At 43.7% G+C, this 20,279-nt stretch overlaps 1 protein-coding gene and 1 non-coding gene across 2 annotated transcripts; one reads left to right on the forward strand and one right to left on the reverse strand.

Annotated features, from left to right (window-relative positions):
• Positions 1-252: 252 nt before the first annotated feature.
• Positions 253-335, reverse strand: trnal-cag (transfer RNA leucine (anticodon CAG)). Its single transcript has one exon. It is a non-coding gene; the product is annotated as a tRNA-Leu (tRNA).
• Positions 336-680: 345 nt separating this feature from the next.
• Positions 681-20,265, forward strand: tmppe (transmembrane protein with metallophosphoesterase domain). Its single transcript, XM_067997794.1, has 5 exons — positions 681-1,772; positions 2,633-2,743; positions 5,923-6,088; positions 8,047-8,186; positions 18,155-20,265. Exons 1-5 carry the CDS (start codon positions 1,064-1,066, stop codon positions 18,343-18,345), a joined length of 1,317 nt encoding a protein of 438 aa, XP_067853895.1. The 5' UTR covers positions 681-1,063; the 3' UTR covers positions 18,346-20,265.
• Positions 20,266-20,279: the final 14 nt, after the last annotated feature.

The raw sequence follows: 20,279 nt of genomic DNA on the forward strand, positions 1-20,279 counted from the left end.
GCTCTTTCAAAGAGCCAATACAAGCACGATGGGCCGAATGGACTCCTTCTATGCTGTATAATTCTATGATATTTCAATATGAGCACTACTTAAAATAAATTTAAAAATAAACGACTTAATACATGCAATTAATTCGGAATGTTTCTCATTATTAGTCAAATATTTGACTTTTCCAAACAATAGGAATTTTACTGATATTTTATATATATTAATAATTATCGGCTTATTAACTATGTAAAAGGAAAAAAGTAATGTCAGAAGTGGGATTCGAACCCACGCCTCCAGAGGAGACTGCGACCTGAACGCAGCGCCTTAGACCGCTCGGCCATCCTGACTTATAGCAATAACGCTTCAGAAAATCATTTGAGAAAATCAAACAGGAACTTTTCATTGATTGCTCTTGGCAATTAATTGCGAAGCCACAACAATCAAAAAGCACCGCTCTCTACCGCTGATTCCCATTTATTAAAGATATACTAAATTTTATGTTGTCTGTTTGCAGTTCTTAAATCCTTTTGAAAATACGTACACATTTCCTGAGCAATATTTCCACATTGTGTACTTTTATAATCATTAGTCTTTTGTAACAGTGCAACGTGTCTGCCATCATCCATTACAGATATTTAGTGAGTTCCAGCGTTAGTAGAAAAGGGGGCGGGGAAGGTTATGGTTGAAAGTTTAAATTATACTTTCAGGTGAGTGGACAAGAAGATAAACAGTCACCACCCACAGCGGCGCCGGCACTGAGCGCTCCTTTTGTATCGGAACTTTGGAACGTGAGGTTTGGCACGCGGAAGCTCCGGGCAACGTTCTAATCGAAGCCTCCATTGTCATTTTTGTTACTTTGTATCGATGGAACCCGCGCGCGCGGGTGGAAGGGCGGCTTCTTTTTGCACCGGGGTGGGCGGACAAAATGAGGAAGTATCGATGGCAATCGGTCTGCTGAATCTGTCCGATTAATATTCATCATAACCCACCCCACACACTCACACTCCCTACTTATGCAATCGGCGGAAGACATTTAAAGAAAAAAGAAATAAACTGGAAAGGGGGAAGGGGGAAAATGTTGACATTCGGCAGGTTGTCCTGGGAGATCCGCGTGTCTTTGGGCGCCGCTGCTGTGTTTTTCTCTATGGTCATTTCTAGGAGTTTAAGAGACTACTTTGATGAGCCGACTCTGTTAAAGTTGTTCCGTGTACAGTTTCTGCTGTTTATCAACACCCTCATGTCAATCGGATCGCGGTATATCTGGAAGAGGACTGTGTCGAACCTGCAGATTTTGTGCACAGTTTCCTGCAATGGCTCCAAGTGTTTTACTGGCTGGAAGATCATTATTTTGGTTTTTCTATTTCTGGCTCATTCCAGTTTCTTTTCTCTGCTGGCTCTGGTGTCAGAAGAACCTCACATCTTCTCATTGGTCTCCTACACCTGCCTAGGAATGTACATTTTCCTCATTTTCAGTCTTTTTGTTTTAGGGCTTCTGGAACAGGCCCAGAAGCTGCTCAGATTCACCCGGGCGACGTCGTCCAATCACAGTCGGAACGCTGTCAAAGTTGTCCTGGCCCTCCTGTTCACTGTTGCCTGCACTGTTGTCGGGTTCCTCAATGCACTGCAGCCTCCTCTGATCAAACGGGTGGAAATACCTGTCCACAAGCTACCTCAGCCATTCCATAATTTGAAGATGGTTTTGTTGGCTGATATTCACTTAGGGCCTACAGTAGGAAGGACCAAACTTGAAATGGTTGTGAAGATGGTTAATGATCTAAACCCAGGTAAGCCACTAAAGTGACTCAAGTCTTAAGCCTCAACAAGAATGGAGCCAAAGGAGGCAAAGCTCCACTTGTCAGTCATCTGTTCCAGAATCCTAGTTATCTGATGCAAGTGCTCATAATATGACATGGGGTATAGTGTGTCCTCTTCCTTCACCATGGCCGCTGGTAGTCCACTTGGCTGTGGGATGTTGGTCCAGTTCTAATTTAGTGCCGTACCCTCTTCATATGTAGGCCTAGATAGAGAGTAGGCTATTCAACTGGGCAGGGAAGGGGTACCAAAAACCAAACAAATCCTGCCCCCCACCTGGCATCCACACACATGCACTTCCTGATTTTTTCCCCCTTTTTCCCTTTTTTAGGTGCACCGCAGCCAATTACAGTGCTCCTATTGTTGCCCTAGTTGAGATCAATTAACTCAGCACAGACCAGGGTCAAACCTGGGACCATCCTGGCCTACCTGACTTAGTTATACTCTGATTTAGAACAGAGGGCAGACAAAACTTCTTTGCACAGAGAGATGTGAGGCTGTGGAATTCACTTCCAGGGTTAATGGTTGAGGCAGAAATAATGTCAGCATTCAATATTAGATTGTATAGGGAACAGGGAGGGTAAATGTGATTAGGACTATTTTCTTGCATGGGTGGGTAAACACCGACATGGACTGATAGGGCGAATAGCCTGATTCATTGTTGTAACTTCCATGTATTACTGGAAAGTCAAGTAAGGCAAAAGTATTGAAGGTGTTGTCCAGTTCTCTGACATACCTTGCTGTAAATAGAGTATTATTTCGATTGTGTCATTTTTGATTTTAAACTTGCAATAAAGCAAACATTATCTAAGTAACTGTGCATGATTTTCAGATATCATTGTGATTGTCGGTGACCTTACAGACTCTCAGGTAGTCAATCTCCGAACAGCCATAGAGCCACTAAGACAGCTGGTGCCAAAATTGGGGACGTACTTTGTTACAGGTAAAAGGTCTTTTTATTTAATAAGTGGCAGCCATGTAACCACGTGTATGTAAATCTGATAAAAGCAAATCCTTGGGAATGTACAAATTAAACATGGATTATTATTTTCAATGTCATAGCAGCAAGATGAAAACTTGCAAAATTGGTTAGTCCGGGGAGGCAGAACTTCCCCTCAACCTGCCAGTGGTCTAAGGGTTAAACATACTTCTTATAATGAAACAAATTTCCTACTCTGAGTAATTTCATAAAACATTTTTCCACACAGGTGTGTTGTAAATATATTAAAACTGGAAGCTTACAGTATGGATGCCAGAATCGTATACCTATAGTGCAAATAGCTAGTGTTAATTACTATTAAAGAAGAAAGATTACAGGTAGAAGGTGAAGGGTACTGGGAGGAAGCTTTCACCCCAGAAAAGTAAAGTTAATAAAAACTCCACAGGTCTCTGTGTTTCCACTGTCAGGGTGGTCATGGCTTTGCACTTTGCTATTGGATTACTGCTTTTGCACACCAATTGCGGCCAATGTGTCAAGTGAAATTGAAGTCGCCATGCAAGCTTGTAAATGTAATTTTGGGCTCCTTCCAGTTAGCAATGGCCAGCAAGGATTTGGACTTGCTCGCTACACTTGATGACTATCAAAACCAACCTATTTTCAAGCAGTTATCTGCATGGGACCAGGGACTCATCTAACCTGACCTAAAAACGTTTGTCTTCCACTTAGAATCTTTCCTGACTGTTACAGTCAAAATAAGTAAAAGCTTACGGAATTAACATTCATAATAGCCTGTTGCTCGGAGTGTGTAATGTGCTTCTGATTGTCAGGCATCGTGCCTGTTCCAGCTGTGAGTTTTCTTCATCCTGTAGGATAGTGCGTAATATAACAGGTTAACAGCCTGATATAGGTAAACGAGCATCATGGGTTAATTAGTATGGGGGGGTATAGTGAATGTGTAGACAGGAGAGAGAGAGAGAGAGGGTGAGAGGATCTGAAAGCCAGAGATATTTCTGTGCAAAAACAGACAGCTTGAGCAAGATAGGGGATGAACGCAGGGTTAAATGCAGCTGTGTAGATGTAAGGAGGTAAAGCACTCACAATGATCAAAAAACACTCGCACACTCTGCTTTTCATCTTACCATTTTACTAACAAATTCACAAAAAGATTAAAGTACACATGCATATGTCATATGAATATGAGTATATAGATCACATGCCCAAGGACAGTGTCTGTTACTCATTTTTTATTTACTAATCAGAAATGCAATTAGCCACATCTGGATTCCCAAAGAGCCACATGTGGCTAATGGCTAATGTATTGGACACACTGCACTAGGTGGCTGTTCCGGCGTAGAACTCCAATTGCAGTAGGCTGGATATATGCTGCAAGCTTTGAAAACTCAAAGCTTCCTGGAGGGGGTGTCACAGCTCAGCACTTTAGTACTGGTGATGGAGCCTGAGTTACACTGCCACTTTTTCAATGATATGCACCCAAAACCACACTGCATCAATGTAAGAATAGCACTATAGCTGCAACTATAAGTAATCCTCTCAATTTCACCAATTGCAGTTCAAGCCACTGGAGCTCTCTTTCCTGTGGGCTCCTATTTTGAATGGATTGCTTACAAAGAGCTGGTAGGTTAGTTCTGCATTTTGTCAAATTGACATAAAAGTACCTTTAAGCTTCACTTTAAAAAAAGACCAGCACTTTATTGTAAGTACACCTGGAAACACCAGAGGTACCTTTCTGATTAAGCTGAATGGAAATGCTTCATTTTTCAATTGAAATAATTACCGGCCCTTCTTTTCTGAGTCATTTATTCCTATAATTATATTTTCCTCTTCATTTTAGAAGTATTTAGTTATTGAATGATAGCACTGATGGATAGAGATTGTTACGTAATGACTACAAACTGGCCAGTAGGCAGTTGGCTCTCTGTCTCATTTATACTTGATTTCATATCTGGGTTTTTGGGAGATGGTGAGATGGTGCACGGCCTCACAAATTAGCCAGGTTTGACATTTTGTCTCTATCCATATTTGCCCTGCATTTCTTATTAAACATGTAAATCCCCACAGATCCTTGTGGCAATGGTTAAATACTAAACATGTGAATCCCCATAGGACTGGCTGTATACTAAACGTATGATTCACCGTGGCACTGGGTGTACACTAAACGTGTGACTCCTCACAGTGTCAGCTGTTGCTCAGTTGGTCCTCACAGTGTCAGCTGTTGCTCAGTTGGTCCTCACAGTGTCAGCTGTTGCTCAGTTGGTCCTCACAATGTCAGCTGTTGCTCAGTTGGTCCTCACAATGTCAGCTGTTGCTCAGTTGGTCCTCACAATGTCAGCTGTTGCTCAGTTGGTCCTCACAATGTCAGCTGTTGCTCAGTTGGTCCTCACAATGTCAGCTGTTGCTCAGTTGGTCCTCACAATGTCAGCTGTTGCTCAGTTGGTCCTCACAGTGTCAGCTGTTGCTCAGTTGGTCCTCACAATGTCAGCTGTTGCTCAGTTGGTCCTCACAATGTCAGCTGTTGCTCAGTTGGTCCTCACAATGTCAGCTGTTGCTCAGTTGGTCCTCACAATGTCAGCTGTTGCTCAGTTGGTCCTCACAATGTCAGCTGTTGCTCAGTTGGTCCTCACAATGTCAGCTGTTGCTCAGTTGGTCCTCACAGTGTCAGCTGTTGCTCAGTTGGTCCTCACAATGTCAGCTGTTGCTCATTTGGTCCTCACAATGTCAGCTGTTGCTCAGTTGGTCCTCACAATGTCAGCTGTTGCTCAGTTGGTCGCACTCTCGCCTTTGAATCAGAAGGTTGTGGGTTCAAGTCCCGTTAAGAGACTTGAGTACATAATCCAGACTGACACTTCAGTGCAGTTCTGAGGGATGTACCGTCTTTCGGATGAGACGTTAAACTGAGGCCCCGTCTGCCCTCTCAGGTGGATGTAAAAGATGCCACGTCACTATTTTGAAGAAGAGCAGGGGGAGTTATCCCCGGTGTCCTGGTTAATATTTATCCCTCAACCAGCCTTTTCTGTTGTTGTTTCAGATTTTGTAGTAGTCACAGATATTTTCTCCCCCTTTTTCTCTTTGGTGTTCCGACCTAGTTAGTTTGAGGCAGTGTATGGAAGTGAAGCTGAACAAGCAATAGTAATGTGTGCGCCATATTTCTGAATGACTCCTAGGTAACCACGACTATTACAGCGCTGACATCACCAACTGGTTTAAGCATCTGCAGACGTTAAATATCCGGCCACTCCACAATGAACACGTCAGGATTTACAGCCCCAGTGAGAACAAGAACTGGTTCTGTCTGGCTGGGGTTGATGACATTGAAGCGGACATGTTACGGTACGTGCTTCACTTTCCACCTTGGCACTGTGTACTCAGTCCTTGTGGGAATGTGTTCCAAAGGCTTGGAATGCAACAGCTCTTCTGAGAAAGTCAAACACTCTGGCACTCTGTAGCCGCCCTTCTCACTCCTCAGAACGATCAAAGGGTGACTTAAAAGGAGCAAATGGGAATTTTTTAACATCTTCCCTTTACCAACAATCAATGACTTGTTCACTGAATCTCAACACAGGATTGTGTAAGGACAATCACTGCAGATTTTGTAATAGTGGAATTTTGCAGACTTACTTTTCTTGACCTTTGAAGTTTAGGTCGTGGGCTTAATGTTTGTTGCTGTATGATTCAGACTTCTTTATGTCCCACTGTTAAAACAAAGGTAGACATTGCAAAAAAAAATACACAACTTTGGGTTTATAATAGTTATTTATTTTTCTGTGAGAGAGTGGTTAAGGGGACAGACATGGTGCCATTAAACCACAGGTTGGAGTGGAAATAAAAAGCAGTGAAGTGAGGAAGTGGAGGCTTCAAAGTGTTATCATGGTAATAGTGTGTCCCAGATTACAGCTGCACATGTGGTTGGTGCTGGGTTATTCAAGTGAGGCTACACTGTACCCCCATTCTGAGTGTGAGATGTTGCGCTGAGTTCTGAGAGAATTTGGAGCTGATTCAATTCTAGGGAGAGAAGAAAATTCTTGTGTAAATACAGCTGACATTTCAGTTTGAAATTTGACCCAAAAATGGTTGAGAAGTTTGAACTTCCACTATGTTAAACATTGAAAATAATATAAGTAAAAGTATAATTTTTTTTTAAATCCTAAGAGTCAGTTCTGAATTCATGTGATAATTACATTTCATAAAGCACAGAAATCAGATCAGCATGGTAGGGCCAGGAGTTGCAGTGCCAGTGTGCTTCACTATGAGGTGCAGGGATGCAGGATCAATTCTCCCAGCCTGCTGAGTTTCTAATCTCAGCCATCGCATTGAGCAGTGGCCCAGGACAGCGGAACGTGTCATCCCTGTGTTTTGAGTCTTACACTTTCCCCCGGGGATCAATCCAGAGGAGCAGTAATAGGGCCTGGCGCAGATTGCCAGCCATCTTAGTTCCTCTATGGGGAGGGGGAAATCGGAGGGGAGAAAAAGGGGGAAAATGAGAAGGCAATAAATAAATAATGTAGGAATAATAACGTATTGTTTGGCCTGTACAGAAGGCTCCAATGTGCTTCTTTCTTTAAAGTACACAACCGGTAAGGAAAACTGTTGAATAACACGATATCAGGAGAGAGTCTTTGCTTTCCTCTAGACCAATCAGTGATCTATGTAGGCAATATTCTTTTGGCAAATTTTTAAAGTTTAAACAAAAGTCAGTATTTGAAAAGATCTGGAAAGTGGAGAGCATGAAACTGGCTCCTAAAGAACCGAGAGGCAATAAACAAACACTATGGCTCCAATATTTACGGGAAGGCGGGGAGGGAGCGGGGGTGACTGTCAGCTACCAGGAATCCTGGAAATACAGGAAGGTCCTGCCGAATTTAATGGCAGGACCACATTTGAATGTTATTTCTCCGTTTCCCATCCGGCAGCTGGCTGGCTGTCAGGCCGGAAGGCCTGCGGTAGAAGGCCGCAGCTGGGGACTGGATAGGAGGGAGGAAGAGGGGGTGGTGGTGGTGGTGGTGGTGAGGGGTCGTCAGACCGCGAGGAGGTGGGGATCGGGTGGGGTTGGCAGGTTGCGGTGAGGGTCGGCAGATTGCGGCAGGTTAGCTGGGGGGGCCGGAGGGAAGCACTCCTGCTCCTCCTGGCCCACAAGCAGTGCTGGAAAAGCGCTTAAAAATTCCCCCTATCTGTCTATGTCCTACTGCAGTAACAGGGACACGAGCAGCCGGCCAGATCACAATACCCAGGTAATATTGATCACTATCCCATAATCTCTTGGCCTGACTTTGTTGCTGTTTGCTTTGTAGGTATCCTGGACACGGTATGGACTTAAAGAAAGCATTGAATGGCTGCAGTACCGAAGATGCTATAGTGCTGCTGGCACACCAGCCAGTCGCTGCTAAACGTGCCCTACAGAGCAGGCCGGACATCAGCCTGGTTCTCTCGGGTATGGACATCCTCCATTATTACCTGTTTAATTTTGTCCTTTGCTGAAAAAGTAGTTGATGTATCGATAGGAATTTTTTAAAAACACTAAAAATAGTGTTTATTAGAGTCAGTGTTAATCTTTAATCTACAGGAATGCATGTAGAAGCTATTTTGAATGCAGTGACTTCCCTATCATCTTCCAGTAACATTACTTTAAGGCAAAGAGCCACCAGAAACCATTCTATACGACCTCTAGCCATGTTGTCATTCTCCATTAATGTTGTGATAAAGGTTTCATAAAGTCTTTGGCCCTTTAAAGTTGCTAATGATGTGCTCTGATATGGTCATTTAAATAGAAATTTTTTTTACACAAAACCTCCGCCTTTGTTCAGACGTTTATTGTTTTGAAGCTGAAGACGGGCTGTAGGACTTGTTGAGTCTGCCTCTGTGTTTGGCAGTCTGTCTGCTTGAGTGCCTTGTTATTACCTAAATGCTGTTTGTAGGCAGAAAAACCATGTTCTTTGAGGAAGATTCCTTCTCTTGAGCTGATGCCAACTTTTCACTACTTCCAATATCTATTCGAGATTGCAGCAAAAAGTGCCCTGAAGGACGGCTGGCGTTAACTCTGAGAGTACAGCAGCTTTTTGTTATCGGGTGGCATAACAATAGGCTGGAGCTGGGGACAACTGTGATAGGAGCAGTTTTAGGCAATGACACTGTCTGGGGAGAATTCCACAGGTAGGAAAGACAGAGGGGCCTGATTTTAACTCTAGACACACAACAAGCAATCGGTGGGTGGAGTGTGCCCGCTGCCCAACCATTATTATCGCCGTGAGGCCCGAGCCTCATTTACCTGCTGATGGCGAGCTGTAGGCGCCAAGCAGGCTTCCTGACAGCTCGCCAGTTGGGGGGGTGGCAAGTATTTTGGGGGTGGGGTGGAGAAGGCGATTCCGGGACAGTGGGGTGTGAGGGGGGGGCTTGCACTGGCTGACAGCAGGCTGGAGTTTTTTTGTAGTCTCAAGAGGACCACTCCTGCTCCTCCTGGCCCCACGAAAATAAAAATTAAAAATACGTTTGGCTGTTTTTTGAGCTGCCTCCAGTGGTCCCTTTAAGGGTACAACTCAATGTTGGTACAAATAAGTGGAGTGTTGATGCACACTCCACCCATTTGTACCTCATGATTGCAATCGGGATCCTATGTACTCTGTTTAATCCAGTCGGAGGCACTTAAAATCGGCCCTGGTGTATGAAGCTTTGCTCCTGGCATTTTATGCTGGTGCTTTACACTGAGGCACACTGTTGAGTTCATGGTATATGCAGAAACATCTGAATTAAGCGCCAACAACTCTTGCTGTGCTGCTCCTGGCTAACATCTGTTTTGTGTTGGAGAGAGGAGTACGGGACCTCACTGAATCCACTCTTCTGCATGGCTTTGCACTATAGTTCAGACGAAATAGATGGATTTAGTCTGCAGAGTGGCAAGCAGGACAACAATGTTCTATCCCAGGGCAGATGTAGGCTGCATCGAACATTGAAGCTCTCAACAGTGGCAAGTGTATCTGATCTGCCTTGCAGAGTCCTGCACTACTGCTTTTCCAGTCATCTTTGCAACTTGTTTACCTCCATGTAAGTCAAGGGGCTCGGGGCCTGTAATTGAAGAGTTTGCGTGCCTTGTGGTTTACAGGTGGGTGGACAACATTCCAGTCCCCTGTTCTTGACTGACTTCTGAATGTTGAAGATGATGTCGCAGTTGACCACTCAGTGTCCAGTTCTGACTACATCACGCAACAAATTGGACACTGCTTTTCTTTCGAATGTGGACTTATACACTGTATAGGGTGAGATGTCAATTCTGGTGACATCCACTATTGTATCGGTGGTCATTGGTCAGTTTGGGTTTTTCTAGTTTTCCAGCAAATCTGATGAGGTACAAACAGGCTGGAAAAACAGTGAGAGACCCAGAGTACAGTCCTTAAATTGATATTAAAATGGAAAGACTGTCATAATAATCAAAGGTTTAATTTGTTCCCCCCAGAACAATGTGATGAATGTCAAAGCGGGTGGTATACTTCTGTCAATGCAAACTAATCACTCAGGAGGGCAAAGCCCAAAGATAATTTAACAAGCAGCCTTCAGAATGTAGCCTTCAGAATGTAGCCTTTCAGAGCAAGAAACCACAAGCAATTCCTGCTGATGTTGTCACTCATGTGAAGAGGGAGGGGCAGTTGTTTTATTTCACAAGGACACTATTTGTAGCTTTGAGTCATTTATTGAGTTTAGAAATATTAATTTTGAGCCAGTGGCGATTTGGAAAGAATGGGGAGGGCAGAGAAAAGATCCCCATTGTGGGTTTAAACAGCTTTGTTTTGAAATAAAGTATTATTCATTTCAGTGGGGCAAAGAGACTAATGCAGGAACTGGAGATTTTTTTAAAATTGAGAAACCTAAGTTAAGGGCCAAAACCCATGTTGCAGTACACCAAGGTTAAAAAGAGTAGGAGAGAAGACAAAATAAATGTGTACGTCCTGGCTAAATTATGCCAAGTTTGGCTTTTAAAAATAGATTGTCGGGTAAAGAGAAAACTGAAGGAGGCAAGGAATTCCACATTTGAAGCTTCTGGGAAAGAATGAATAAATGTAGGACTCAATGCAATGAATCTTGATTTCAACAGAGGAGGAAGAGTTTCTAAAATAGGCCATTTGGAACTTGGAAGAAACAAGAGGAAAGTTCAGAGGATTAGTGACCATAGTATTATCAATAAAATAGAGAGGAAGAGTTGTTGTTAATAATGAACGATGTGCTGAAGATCAGACTTTATGGGGATGATATTTGTATGCCTGTCGCACTGTTACACTGGAAAATGGGGCAATAGGCAGACAATTTTTTTTTAAAAACTAAAACCCACCCATTGGCCACCCCAGGCCCATCCGACTCAATTTTCGAGCAGGCCTCCAAAATGGGTGGCCATGCTATTGCCTGAATCAGGCGAGAGCCTTATTTCAATACTTAAATTGGGGCTCTACGTAGGACTCCGATGCAATTTTCATAGACCAATCACCCGTTGGTCCCTGGCATGGAGCAGCATAACCAGCAGTCCTTAAAGGGATCAATGCAGGCGGCTCCATAAACAGGCCAAATTAATGTTTTTGTGTGGCCAGGAGCAGCTGGAGTGCTCCTTCTGGCCCAACGAAAATACTCCAGCCACCCTGGGATCGCCTCACTCCCATCCCCCCTCAGGTCCGTACTGTCACCCTACGTATGAGTTAGCTGATCTCCTGCCCTCCCCGACCAGCCAGCTGCCTCGGAGCACCCGTTCAGTGCTTGCTGCTCGTCAACTGCATGTTAATGAGGCCCGACCACCAAAATAGTTCGGGCCTTTAGCTGGTGCAATCACAATACCTGCCGTCCACTCGATTAGCGCCCCGGACAAAAATCACCCCCTATATCTCTCCAATTTCCCCCTATGACCCCCAACAGCCTCCCAATCGAATGATGATGCTGGCTGTACCAGACTGCTGGGAATAGCCGACTTGACAATATGTTGCCGTACTGACTGGCAGTGGCATCATGTTTAATAATAGAATCTAATAATGTCAAAATATTTCTAAGCGCTGAAATGTGACAGAAACTATGACGGGATTACATACAGCTGCTTATGTGGCTGCTGCTGATGTGCTGGTCCACAGATCCACTCCTCTCACTGATTTCGCACATACTGTTATAATGACTTCTCTATGGTTGTCAGCAATTAGACACCAGCATCAAGTGATTATTAAGCTAAAAATGTATTGAAGAACTGCAATCATGTGCACCCATCCGGTCTATAATAAAGTAGCTATACGCTATATATGTTGCCACTATTGCTAAATAATCTATGCAACTAAAGATTTGTTATTTAATTAGCCTTTTCCCCATTATTATAAAGGTTGTTAATTTGGAAACGGGCCAAGGTTCCCATTCGTGTTTATTATCCTTTGAGTCCTGCCTGACAGGCTATCAGGTCAGGACAGGAACAGGCTCAGCTGTGATGCCTCCACGTTCATAAGCTCCATATGTGAAGATTGGCCAATTGGCTGGGGCACTGGAGACTACTGATACTGTGGAAACTGTACCCCAGGTTGAGTCATTGCCCTCAGAACAAGAGTGAATAGGAGCGAAATATTGGAGCAGGAAGAGAAGGTGGCTTATAAACTTGCTAATTGATGACCGTACAAATGTTACAGGAAAGCCTTTTAGTGATTTGTTCAGTTTTATAGGGTTTGCCGGGCGACATTTATAAAACTATGCTTTCTTTAGATGGTTAAAATGTTCATGGAAGTTTGTTTTATGGGCAACTCAGTCCAAGGACTTTCATCAGGCACTCGTCATTTCAGTACGTAGTATAATTAATATTGTACAGCAACATACAACTGCATGGCAAGAAATATGATCCAGTGTCAATATTTACACTAATTAATTGATCCTGCATTCCCAGTGGGGAACTGCACTTGAACGCATCGTGGGTAGGAGAAAACCACAAAAAGTAACTGTTTTGGAATAGGCTAGAATACAACCCCATCGATTCTGCAATTATTTCAAATGATTCTTTGTCATGTGCAACTAGGAATCCCTGCAGATCCAGGAGCATTGCTCTTCTCCTGATTGGGAGTGCAGTGCTGCTTGTATTATTGGGCTCTTCTGCCCCCTGAGCCCAGAGTTGGTTGATTTAGAATTTATGAAATTGACTAGATCGTTAGGTAGAATATCAAATTGAAAGAAAAAGCATACAATTCCGCAAAGATTAGTGGCAGGTCAGAAGATTGGACAGAATGTAAAAAAACAGCAAAGAATGACAAATGAATAATAAGGAGGGAGAAATTAGACTACGAGAGAAAGTTAGCTCAAAATATAAAAACAGATAGTAAGAGTTTCTACAGGTATTTAAAAAGGAAAAGAGTAAGTAAAGTGAGCGTTGGTCCTCTAGAGAGTGAGTGTGGGGAATAATAATGGAGAATAAGGAAATGGCGGATGAATTGAACAGATATTTTGCGTCCGTCTTCACTGTAGAGGATAGAAATAACATGACAGAAATAATTGTGAATCAAGAGGTGAAAGGGAGGGAGGAACTTAAAACATTTACAATCACCAGGAAAAGGGTTCTGAAAAAAAAATGATTAGAACTAAAAGCTGACAAATCCCCAGGTCCTGACAGACTTCATCCTAGGGTCTTAAAAGAAGTGGCTGCAGAGATAGTTGATGCATTGGTATTAATTTTCCAACATTCCCTAGATTCTGGAAGGGTCCCATCAGATTGGAAAATATTGAATGTAACTCTTCTATTCAAGAAAGGAGGGAGACAGAAAGCAGGAAACTGCAGGCCAGTTAGCTTAACATCTGTCATAGGGAAAATGCTAGAATCTATTATTAAGGAGGTTATATCAGGGCACTTAGAAAATCTCTGTGCAATCAGGCAGAGTCAACACGGCTTTGTGAAAGGGAAATCGTGATTGACTTATTTATTGGAGTTCTTTGAGGAAGTAACAAGCAACGTGATAAAGGGGATCCTGTGGATGTGGTGTACATGGATTTCCAGAAGGCATTTGTCAAGGTGCCACATCAAAGGCTACTACACAAAATAAGAGCTCATTGTGTAGGGGGTAACATATCAGCATGGATAAAGGATTGGTTAGCGAACAGGAAACAGAGAGTAGGCATAAATGGGCTATTTTCAGTTTGGCAAGATGTAACGAATGGAGTGCCACAGGGATCAGTGCTGGGGCCTCAACTACATACAATCTATATCAATGACTTGGATGAAGGGACCGAATGTATAGTTGCTAAATTTGCTGATGACACAAAGGTAGGTAGGAAAGTAAGTTGTAAAGAGGACATAAGGGGCTTGATTTTCGGATGTCCGAGACGGCAGGTTCGTGGCGGGGGGGGGCTCCGAAAATCGGGGATTCCTGGGGCGGGTCCGGAGCCCGGCTCCAACCCGCCCACTTCTGGGTTCCCCAGTGACGCGCTTAGATGCGCGCACAGCCCCCGCATGCGGGACTCCCGCCGGCAATTAAAGCTGGTGGGATCCCACTTAAACCAAGTATTTACATAGTTCAGGTCGTTTGCAGACCTGATTGACATGATATTTTAGGAGGGGTGGGATTTTCAACTCAACTGAGACTGTTTCCCGTACTGGGGGAAACACTCCCAGTTGAAATGGACGTGATGCAGCCACCAGCCTGTGGCAGCTGAAAAGTTCCATTTGACAGGTGGGTGGGGGAGACCCTCACTCATTGCAGGAGACCACTCTGTCACATTAGACAAAGTTTGGCCTCCACCACCCTCCTCCTAACAATAAAATTCACAAACTTGCACACTTACCCTGGTGTGCAGACACATGTACCTATCTTGCGGACCCCCTCAAACGTACATCTTCCGGATGGGGGCCGCCATTGCTGCAGTCATTGGAGGACAAACAGCATCACCAGCCTCACCGGCCACGTCGTCCACCTCTGACACGTGGAGCTCCACAACACAATGCTGTGACACATCCACCTGCACAGCAGGAGGGAAGGCAACCACAGAGAGAGATGCATCGCAGAAGGCACTACCCTCGCCACAGGGTCTACAGACCAAGGCTCAGCTTCCTGGACCTCTCTGAGGAGCAGTGCATACGGAGGCTCAGAGTCACTCGACATGTAGTCGTGGACATCTGCAGCCTCCTTCATGCCGAGCTGGCCCGAGCACCATCTTCTTGACTGTCGCTGTCAAAGTCACCACTGCCCTCAACAATTTCTCCTTGGCATCCTTCCAGGGTGCCACCAGGGACATCGCCGACGTCTCTCAGTTGTCTGCACAAAAGAGCCCTGCAAATACACCTACACCCACTCTGCAGTGACACAATGGGTGGCATCAGGTGTGGGTCTTCATTGTGATCCTCAGGAAAGAGCATTATTGCACAAACCAGACAAGATTTGCAAAGACGTGGCAGTAGAGGTGACAATATAATATGTAATGTGAGTTGATCAGAAATCAAATATAAGTAAAAACCATAACAAACCTTCAAACACCCTTGTATATCCCCTTCATGCTCATGACACGTTTGCCTTACGCTTCCTACTGCACATATGTGATGCATGCCCTGTGGCTGCAGCACAGGTAGTGGCAGATTGGGTGAGGCTGACCATGAAAGAGATGCATGAGAGGGTGAGTATGAGATAGAGCCATGAGATTGTATGAGGATTGGGTTGAGTGGTAGTGGTGGGATGAGTACTGGCGAGGTGAGTAAGTTCAGGTAAAATGAGGATGAGCTTTGAGTGAGGAGTGATGTGATAGAGTAGTGTTAGCAGTGCAGAAGGAGATGTGGGGTGGGGGCGGTGATGTGGCAGACGGAGTGTAGGGGAATGAATAAGTGTACTCACTTCGGCTGACCTACTTAGGTCATTGAAGCGCCTCCTGCACTGTATGCAGGTGCGCGATATATTGGTGGTGCTGGTGACCTCCTCTGCCACCTTGAGCCAGACCTCCGTGGTGGCAGAGGCAGGCTACTTCCTCCCGTCCGTCGGGGAGAAGATCTCTGTCCTCCCCCTCCTCCTCACCACATCTAGTAAGACCTGGAGTGAGGCATCATTAAACCTGGGAGCAGCCTTTCCCCTGGGCTGCTCCATGCTGTAATTTTGCCTATTTTCTGCAGCATCAGTCAGTGGAGGACTGCCCCTTTAAATAGGGCTCCTCCAGCTGACAGCCCGTGATGCGGCTGTGCAGTCCGCCCGCTGCGCAGCTTTCCAGCGCGAAACCCGGAAGCCAAGGTAAGTGCCTTCAATTAGGCTGCGATTGCGTGCAGAGCACCCCGATTTCACTGGGCGCGTTACCCACGCTCCCAGTCGACCCCCCGCTGCCAACCCGCCGCCCTCCTAAAATCGAGCCCAAGGAGTCTGCAAAGGGATATTGATAGGTTAAGTGAGTGGGCAAAAATTTGGCAGATGGAGTATAATGTGGGAAAATGTGAACTTGTCCACTTTGACAGGAAAATAGAAAAGCAGTATATTTAAATGGAGAGAGATTGCAGAACTCTGAGGTACAGAGGGATCTGGGTGTCCTAGTACATGAATCACAAAAAGTTAGTATGCAGGTACAGCAAGTGATTAGGAAGGCAAATGGAATGTTGTCATTTATTGCAAGGGGAATGGAATATAAAAGTAGAGATGTTTTGCTACAGTTGTACAGGGCATTGGTGAGACCACATCTAGAATCTTGTGTGCAGTTTTGGTCTCCTTATTTAAGAAAGGACATAATTGCTTTAGAGACGGTTCAGAGAAGGTTCAGTCACTGATTTCTGGGATGAGGGGGTTATCTTTTGAGGAAAGGTTGGACAGGTTGGGCCTGTATACAGTGGAGTTTAGAAGAATGAGAGGTGATCTTATTGAAAACATATAAGATCCTGAGGGGACTAGAAGGGGTGGATGTTGAGAGGATGTTTCCCCTTGTGGGAGAGACTAGAACTAGGGGCTACAGTTTAAAAATAAGGGGTCTCCCATTTAAGACAGAGATGAGGAGAATTTTTTCTCTGAGGGTCGTGAGTCTGTGGAACTCCCTTCTCCAGAGAGCGGTGGAGGCAGGGTCATTGAATATTTTTAAGGCTGAGTTAGATAGATTCCTGATTAACAAGGGAGTCAAAGGTTATATAGTAGGTAGACGGGAAAGTAGAGTTGAGGTTACAGTCAGATCAGCCATGATCTTATCAAATGGCAGAGCAGGCTCGAGGGGCCGAATGGCCTACTCCTGCTGTTAATTCGTATGTTCGTATGTTTAATGTTGCCATTCATACTACAGAACCAGTTCTACTTGGTGCCGTGTAACCTGTTCTATTTGTACGGGTGGGCAGATTCCTCAGCAGCAACAGACAAACAACTCTGTACACTTGCAGCCCTGCGAAAGTTGTGAATTGTGGTATCTGTTTCTGGCTATGACCCTTCCCCAGTGGCTGACGAGGGTCTGTAGAGAGCAGTAAGTGGGAAACTACAGTGCTGACCTGCGCATGTGGGTTGCCCACTTTGCCCACCCAGTGCCGGAAAGAATGGTGACTGCCACGATTCATTTAATTTACTGCTCCAGTGCTAATGTCTCAGGAGGAGCTTGGGAAACCACCTTCTTAGAGGGATCTAGGCTTCTGAAATGGTATGGTGGTGTAGTGGTTATGTTACTGGGCTAGTAATCCAGAGAATGTGAGTTCAAATCCCACCATCAGCATTTGAATTCAGTTTAAATTAGTAAAAGTGACCATGACGATTGTCGTAAAAACCCACCTGATTCACTAACGTCCTTGAGAAAAGGAAACCTGCCGTCTGGCCTATAAGTGACTCCTGTGGTTGACTGTTAACTGCCATCTGATGTGGCCTACCAAGCCACTCAGTTGTATCAAACCGAATCAGTGGTTCATGAAGAAGATCCACCAGCACCTTCTCTGGGCAATTAGGGATGCCTACATCCTGAAAATGAATATATTTATTCATAGCATCTGTTGTGATTGAGGCTGATGGCAGGGGCATTTGTGAAATGATGTTTGAAAACTGCAACATTGGCATTTCCGTGTTCTTCAGTTTGCTACATGGCGTTTCACAACTTTGGTCCCAAGCTGCTTTTGCATGGTCCTCGCAGATTATCCCTAACAAATCCCTCTTGTTTCTCCTGTAACTTGTCTCTTAGAGTTCAGCTCCTGTGTAAATTGGGTGACGGAGTATTTGCATGAAATACAAACCCATGTCCACACTCAGTGAGTATATAAGTGATTAGTTACAAGTGCATTTCTTATGAGGGAAGAAATCTAAAATGCTTTGAATCTACAAGGCCGATGATGCACTCTGTATCTGTGAAAGATCTGCATCATTGGTGTAGGCATGTATATAATATTTCACCACTTTGATTTAGCCATTTTAATTCAGAAAATCTTCATGGTTAGAATCATTAGTACAAACTTAACATTTAATTTATTTTTGTTATTCTTTTCAACAGGTCATACCCATGCTGGACAGATTTTTCCTCTGGCAATTGTTGCTTATTTGTTAAATCCATATTTTGAAGGTCTTTACAAAGCTGGGGAGAACAGTTTAGTGTACGTAACTCCTGGGACAATTTACTACGGGATTCCAATGAGACTTGGAAGCAGAGCGGAAATAACAGAAATCATTTTTAAGACTGGATGAACTGGTTATCAAGCTGCAGGCCCTCCTTTTATAAACCATGAATGTCACACGTTGGCGTGTTTTGGACAATGGGTTTCAAGAATAAGTAGGTGATCTGTTTGTATGATAACTAATAAATCACCCGAGTTAATTGTTGTTGAGCAGATCTATACACTTTTTGCCAATGACTGCACAATTGTCACTGGGATTGATCCCTTTTAAGATTGCAGTTACACTGTGGGGAGAAAAATAGGCGGCACTGCTTATGGTATTTACGTTTGCATCCTTGCCCACTTTCTGTGGTCTCCACGTGACATGGGCGACCTGTGTTTGAGAGAGTGGCTCCTGGCCTCCTCGAGTAATCACTTAGGGATTGAGTGACCACAGTCTGTGAATGACTGACCAGTCTCCATCCACTCAGTGTCAACCGACAGCAGCGTGCTGAATCCAGCAATTCAATGTGTGGAAGATTCTGTGGATTTTTTAAAACACGTCACACCAGGGTTTCTTTAATAACTCCAATCAATCTTCGCGGTGGCGTGGTGTGGGGGGGGACGTGAAATTTTGCGAATCCCTTCATGGGTGCAAACCCACATTTCACCAATCCATGACTGAAACAGTCACCACGCTGTTCAAAAATAAATGGACAATTTTCAAAGCCTAATACGATGTAATCTTATTGTGTTTTTTTCTCACTTTGCTGACCTCTATTGAACTCCAAATTAAATTGAAAGTATGTTGTTCCCTACTTTTGCATGTTCATTTTTCATTCAAATTTGTTATTTGTCAAAATTACCACAATTGTTGTTGCAGTTTATTAATATCCTAAATTACTGGTAATCTTATGAATTCATAGACATGATGTGACATTAACTACTGCATTGTTTGACAGCCGGTATGTTAATATTAGAGAGACTGTTCCTCTTCTCTTGATGTGATTTTATACTTCTGAATGTATTTCAATCTCTGAAAAATTCCCTGCAATTTAAACATATGTACCACATTTCATGCTTCCTGAATGTTAAAGCCCGTTAATACTGTATTATCGTTGCATTTTTAGGAGGATCTTTGTCATACCATTCACTTTTTGAAAAGGGTCGGCTGTGTAAAGAAAGTGTTGTCTAATGTAGCTTAACAAATGCTTGTCTCTTTTGGTACCTGATGGAGTTTGCAGTTGCTTGACCCCTGCAATAATCAGCAGTGAGTCTGTGAAAATCTGAGTACAATTATCTGACTGGATGTTTAAATCCAAATGAGGAGCTCTCGGTAACCAGCCAAAGCATAGAAAGCAAAATTAGAAGAACTACCGTCTAATCCTAGTCACTTGAACTTGTTTTTCTTAAGCTTAAAAATTGAATTATCAGATAATTTGAATGAAGTAACTTTGAATTAAGAATAGACATACACTTTTAGTAACTTGCAACTGCTTAATCAACCAATGGGGGGAGGGGTGTAAGGGGGGGGAATAAAAGGTTATATTTAAAAAAAGGGGAAACCAGGAATCCTTGTAAATCTGAAATAAAACAGAAAATGCAGTAAATGCACAGCAAGTAAAAGAGAAAAGATGGGTGAATGTTTTAGATGTTCAGCTTTCATCAGAATCCGGTTGTTGTTAATTTTCAGAACTTGTGTTTTTAAAGCAGCTCCTTCCTTGTTTGCTGTCAATCATCCCCAGTAAGGTACAGAACACAGACCATCTTGTGTACACAATGGAGAAAGCAGAATAAACAGACCTAATCTAATATTTGGACAGAGCAACATTCTGGCACTGGAGTATTTCTTCATAAGACAACACTAGGTTGGCTGGTTGTAAAGGCTGTGGAACTTAACAGTGCATGAAATAGGATTACCAGAACTGTTGGACTTTGTGAGAGTTTTAACCTGTGGAATCTTGTCCTTTTATGTTTAAAGATTAATAAATTCTATTCTACCAAAAGAAAATTTTTCCATTTCCA

Source organism: Heptranchias perlo, chromosome 16, assembly GCF_035084215.1.
Source record: "Heptranchias perlo isolate sHepPer1 chromosome 16, sHepPer1.hap1, whole genome shotgun sequence".
Lineage (NCBI taxonomy): Eukaryota > Metazoa > Chordata > Chondrichthyes > Hexanchiformes > Hexanchidae > Heptranchias > Heptranchias perlo.

What these genes read in the sequence shown, in the direction of transcription:
- tmppe (XM_067997794.1), top strand. Translation starts at nt 1,064, where the DNA reads ATGTTGACATTCGGCAGGTTGTCCTGGGAGATCCGCGTGTCTTTGGGC. An exon ending in GGGGACGTACTTTGTTACAG is followed by an intron (nt 2,744 to 5,922) that starts GTAAAAGGTCTT and finishes AATGACTCCTAG; the next exon opens with GTAACCACGACTATTACAGC. An exon ending in ATTGAAGCGGACATGTTACG is followed by an intron (nt 6,089 to 8,046) that starts GTACGTGCTTCA and finishes TTTGCTTTGTAG; the next exon opens with GTATCCTGGACACGGTATGG.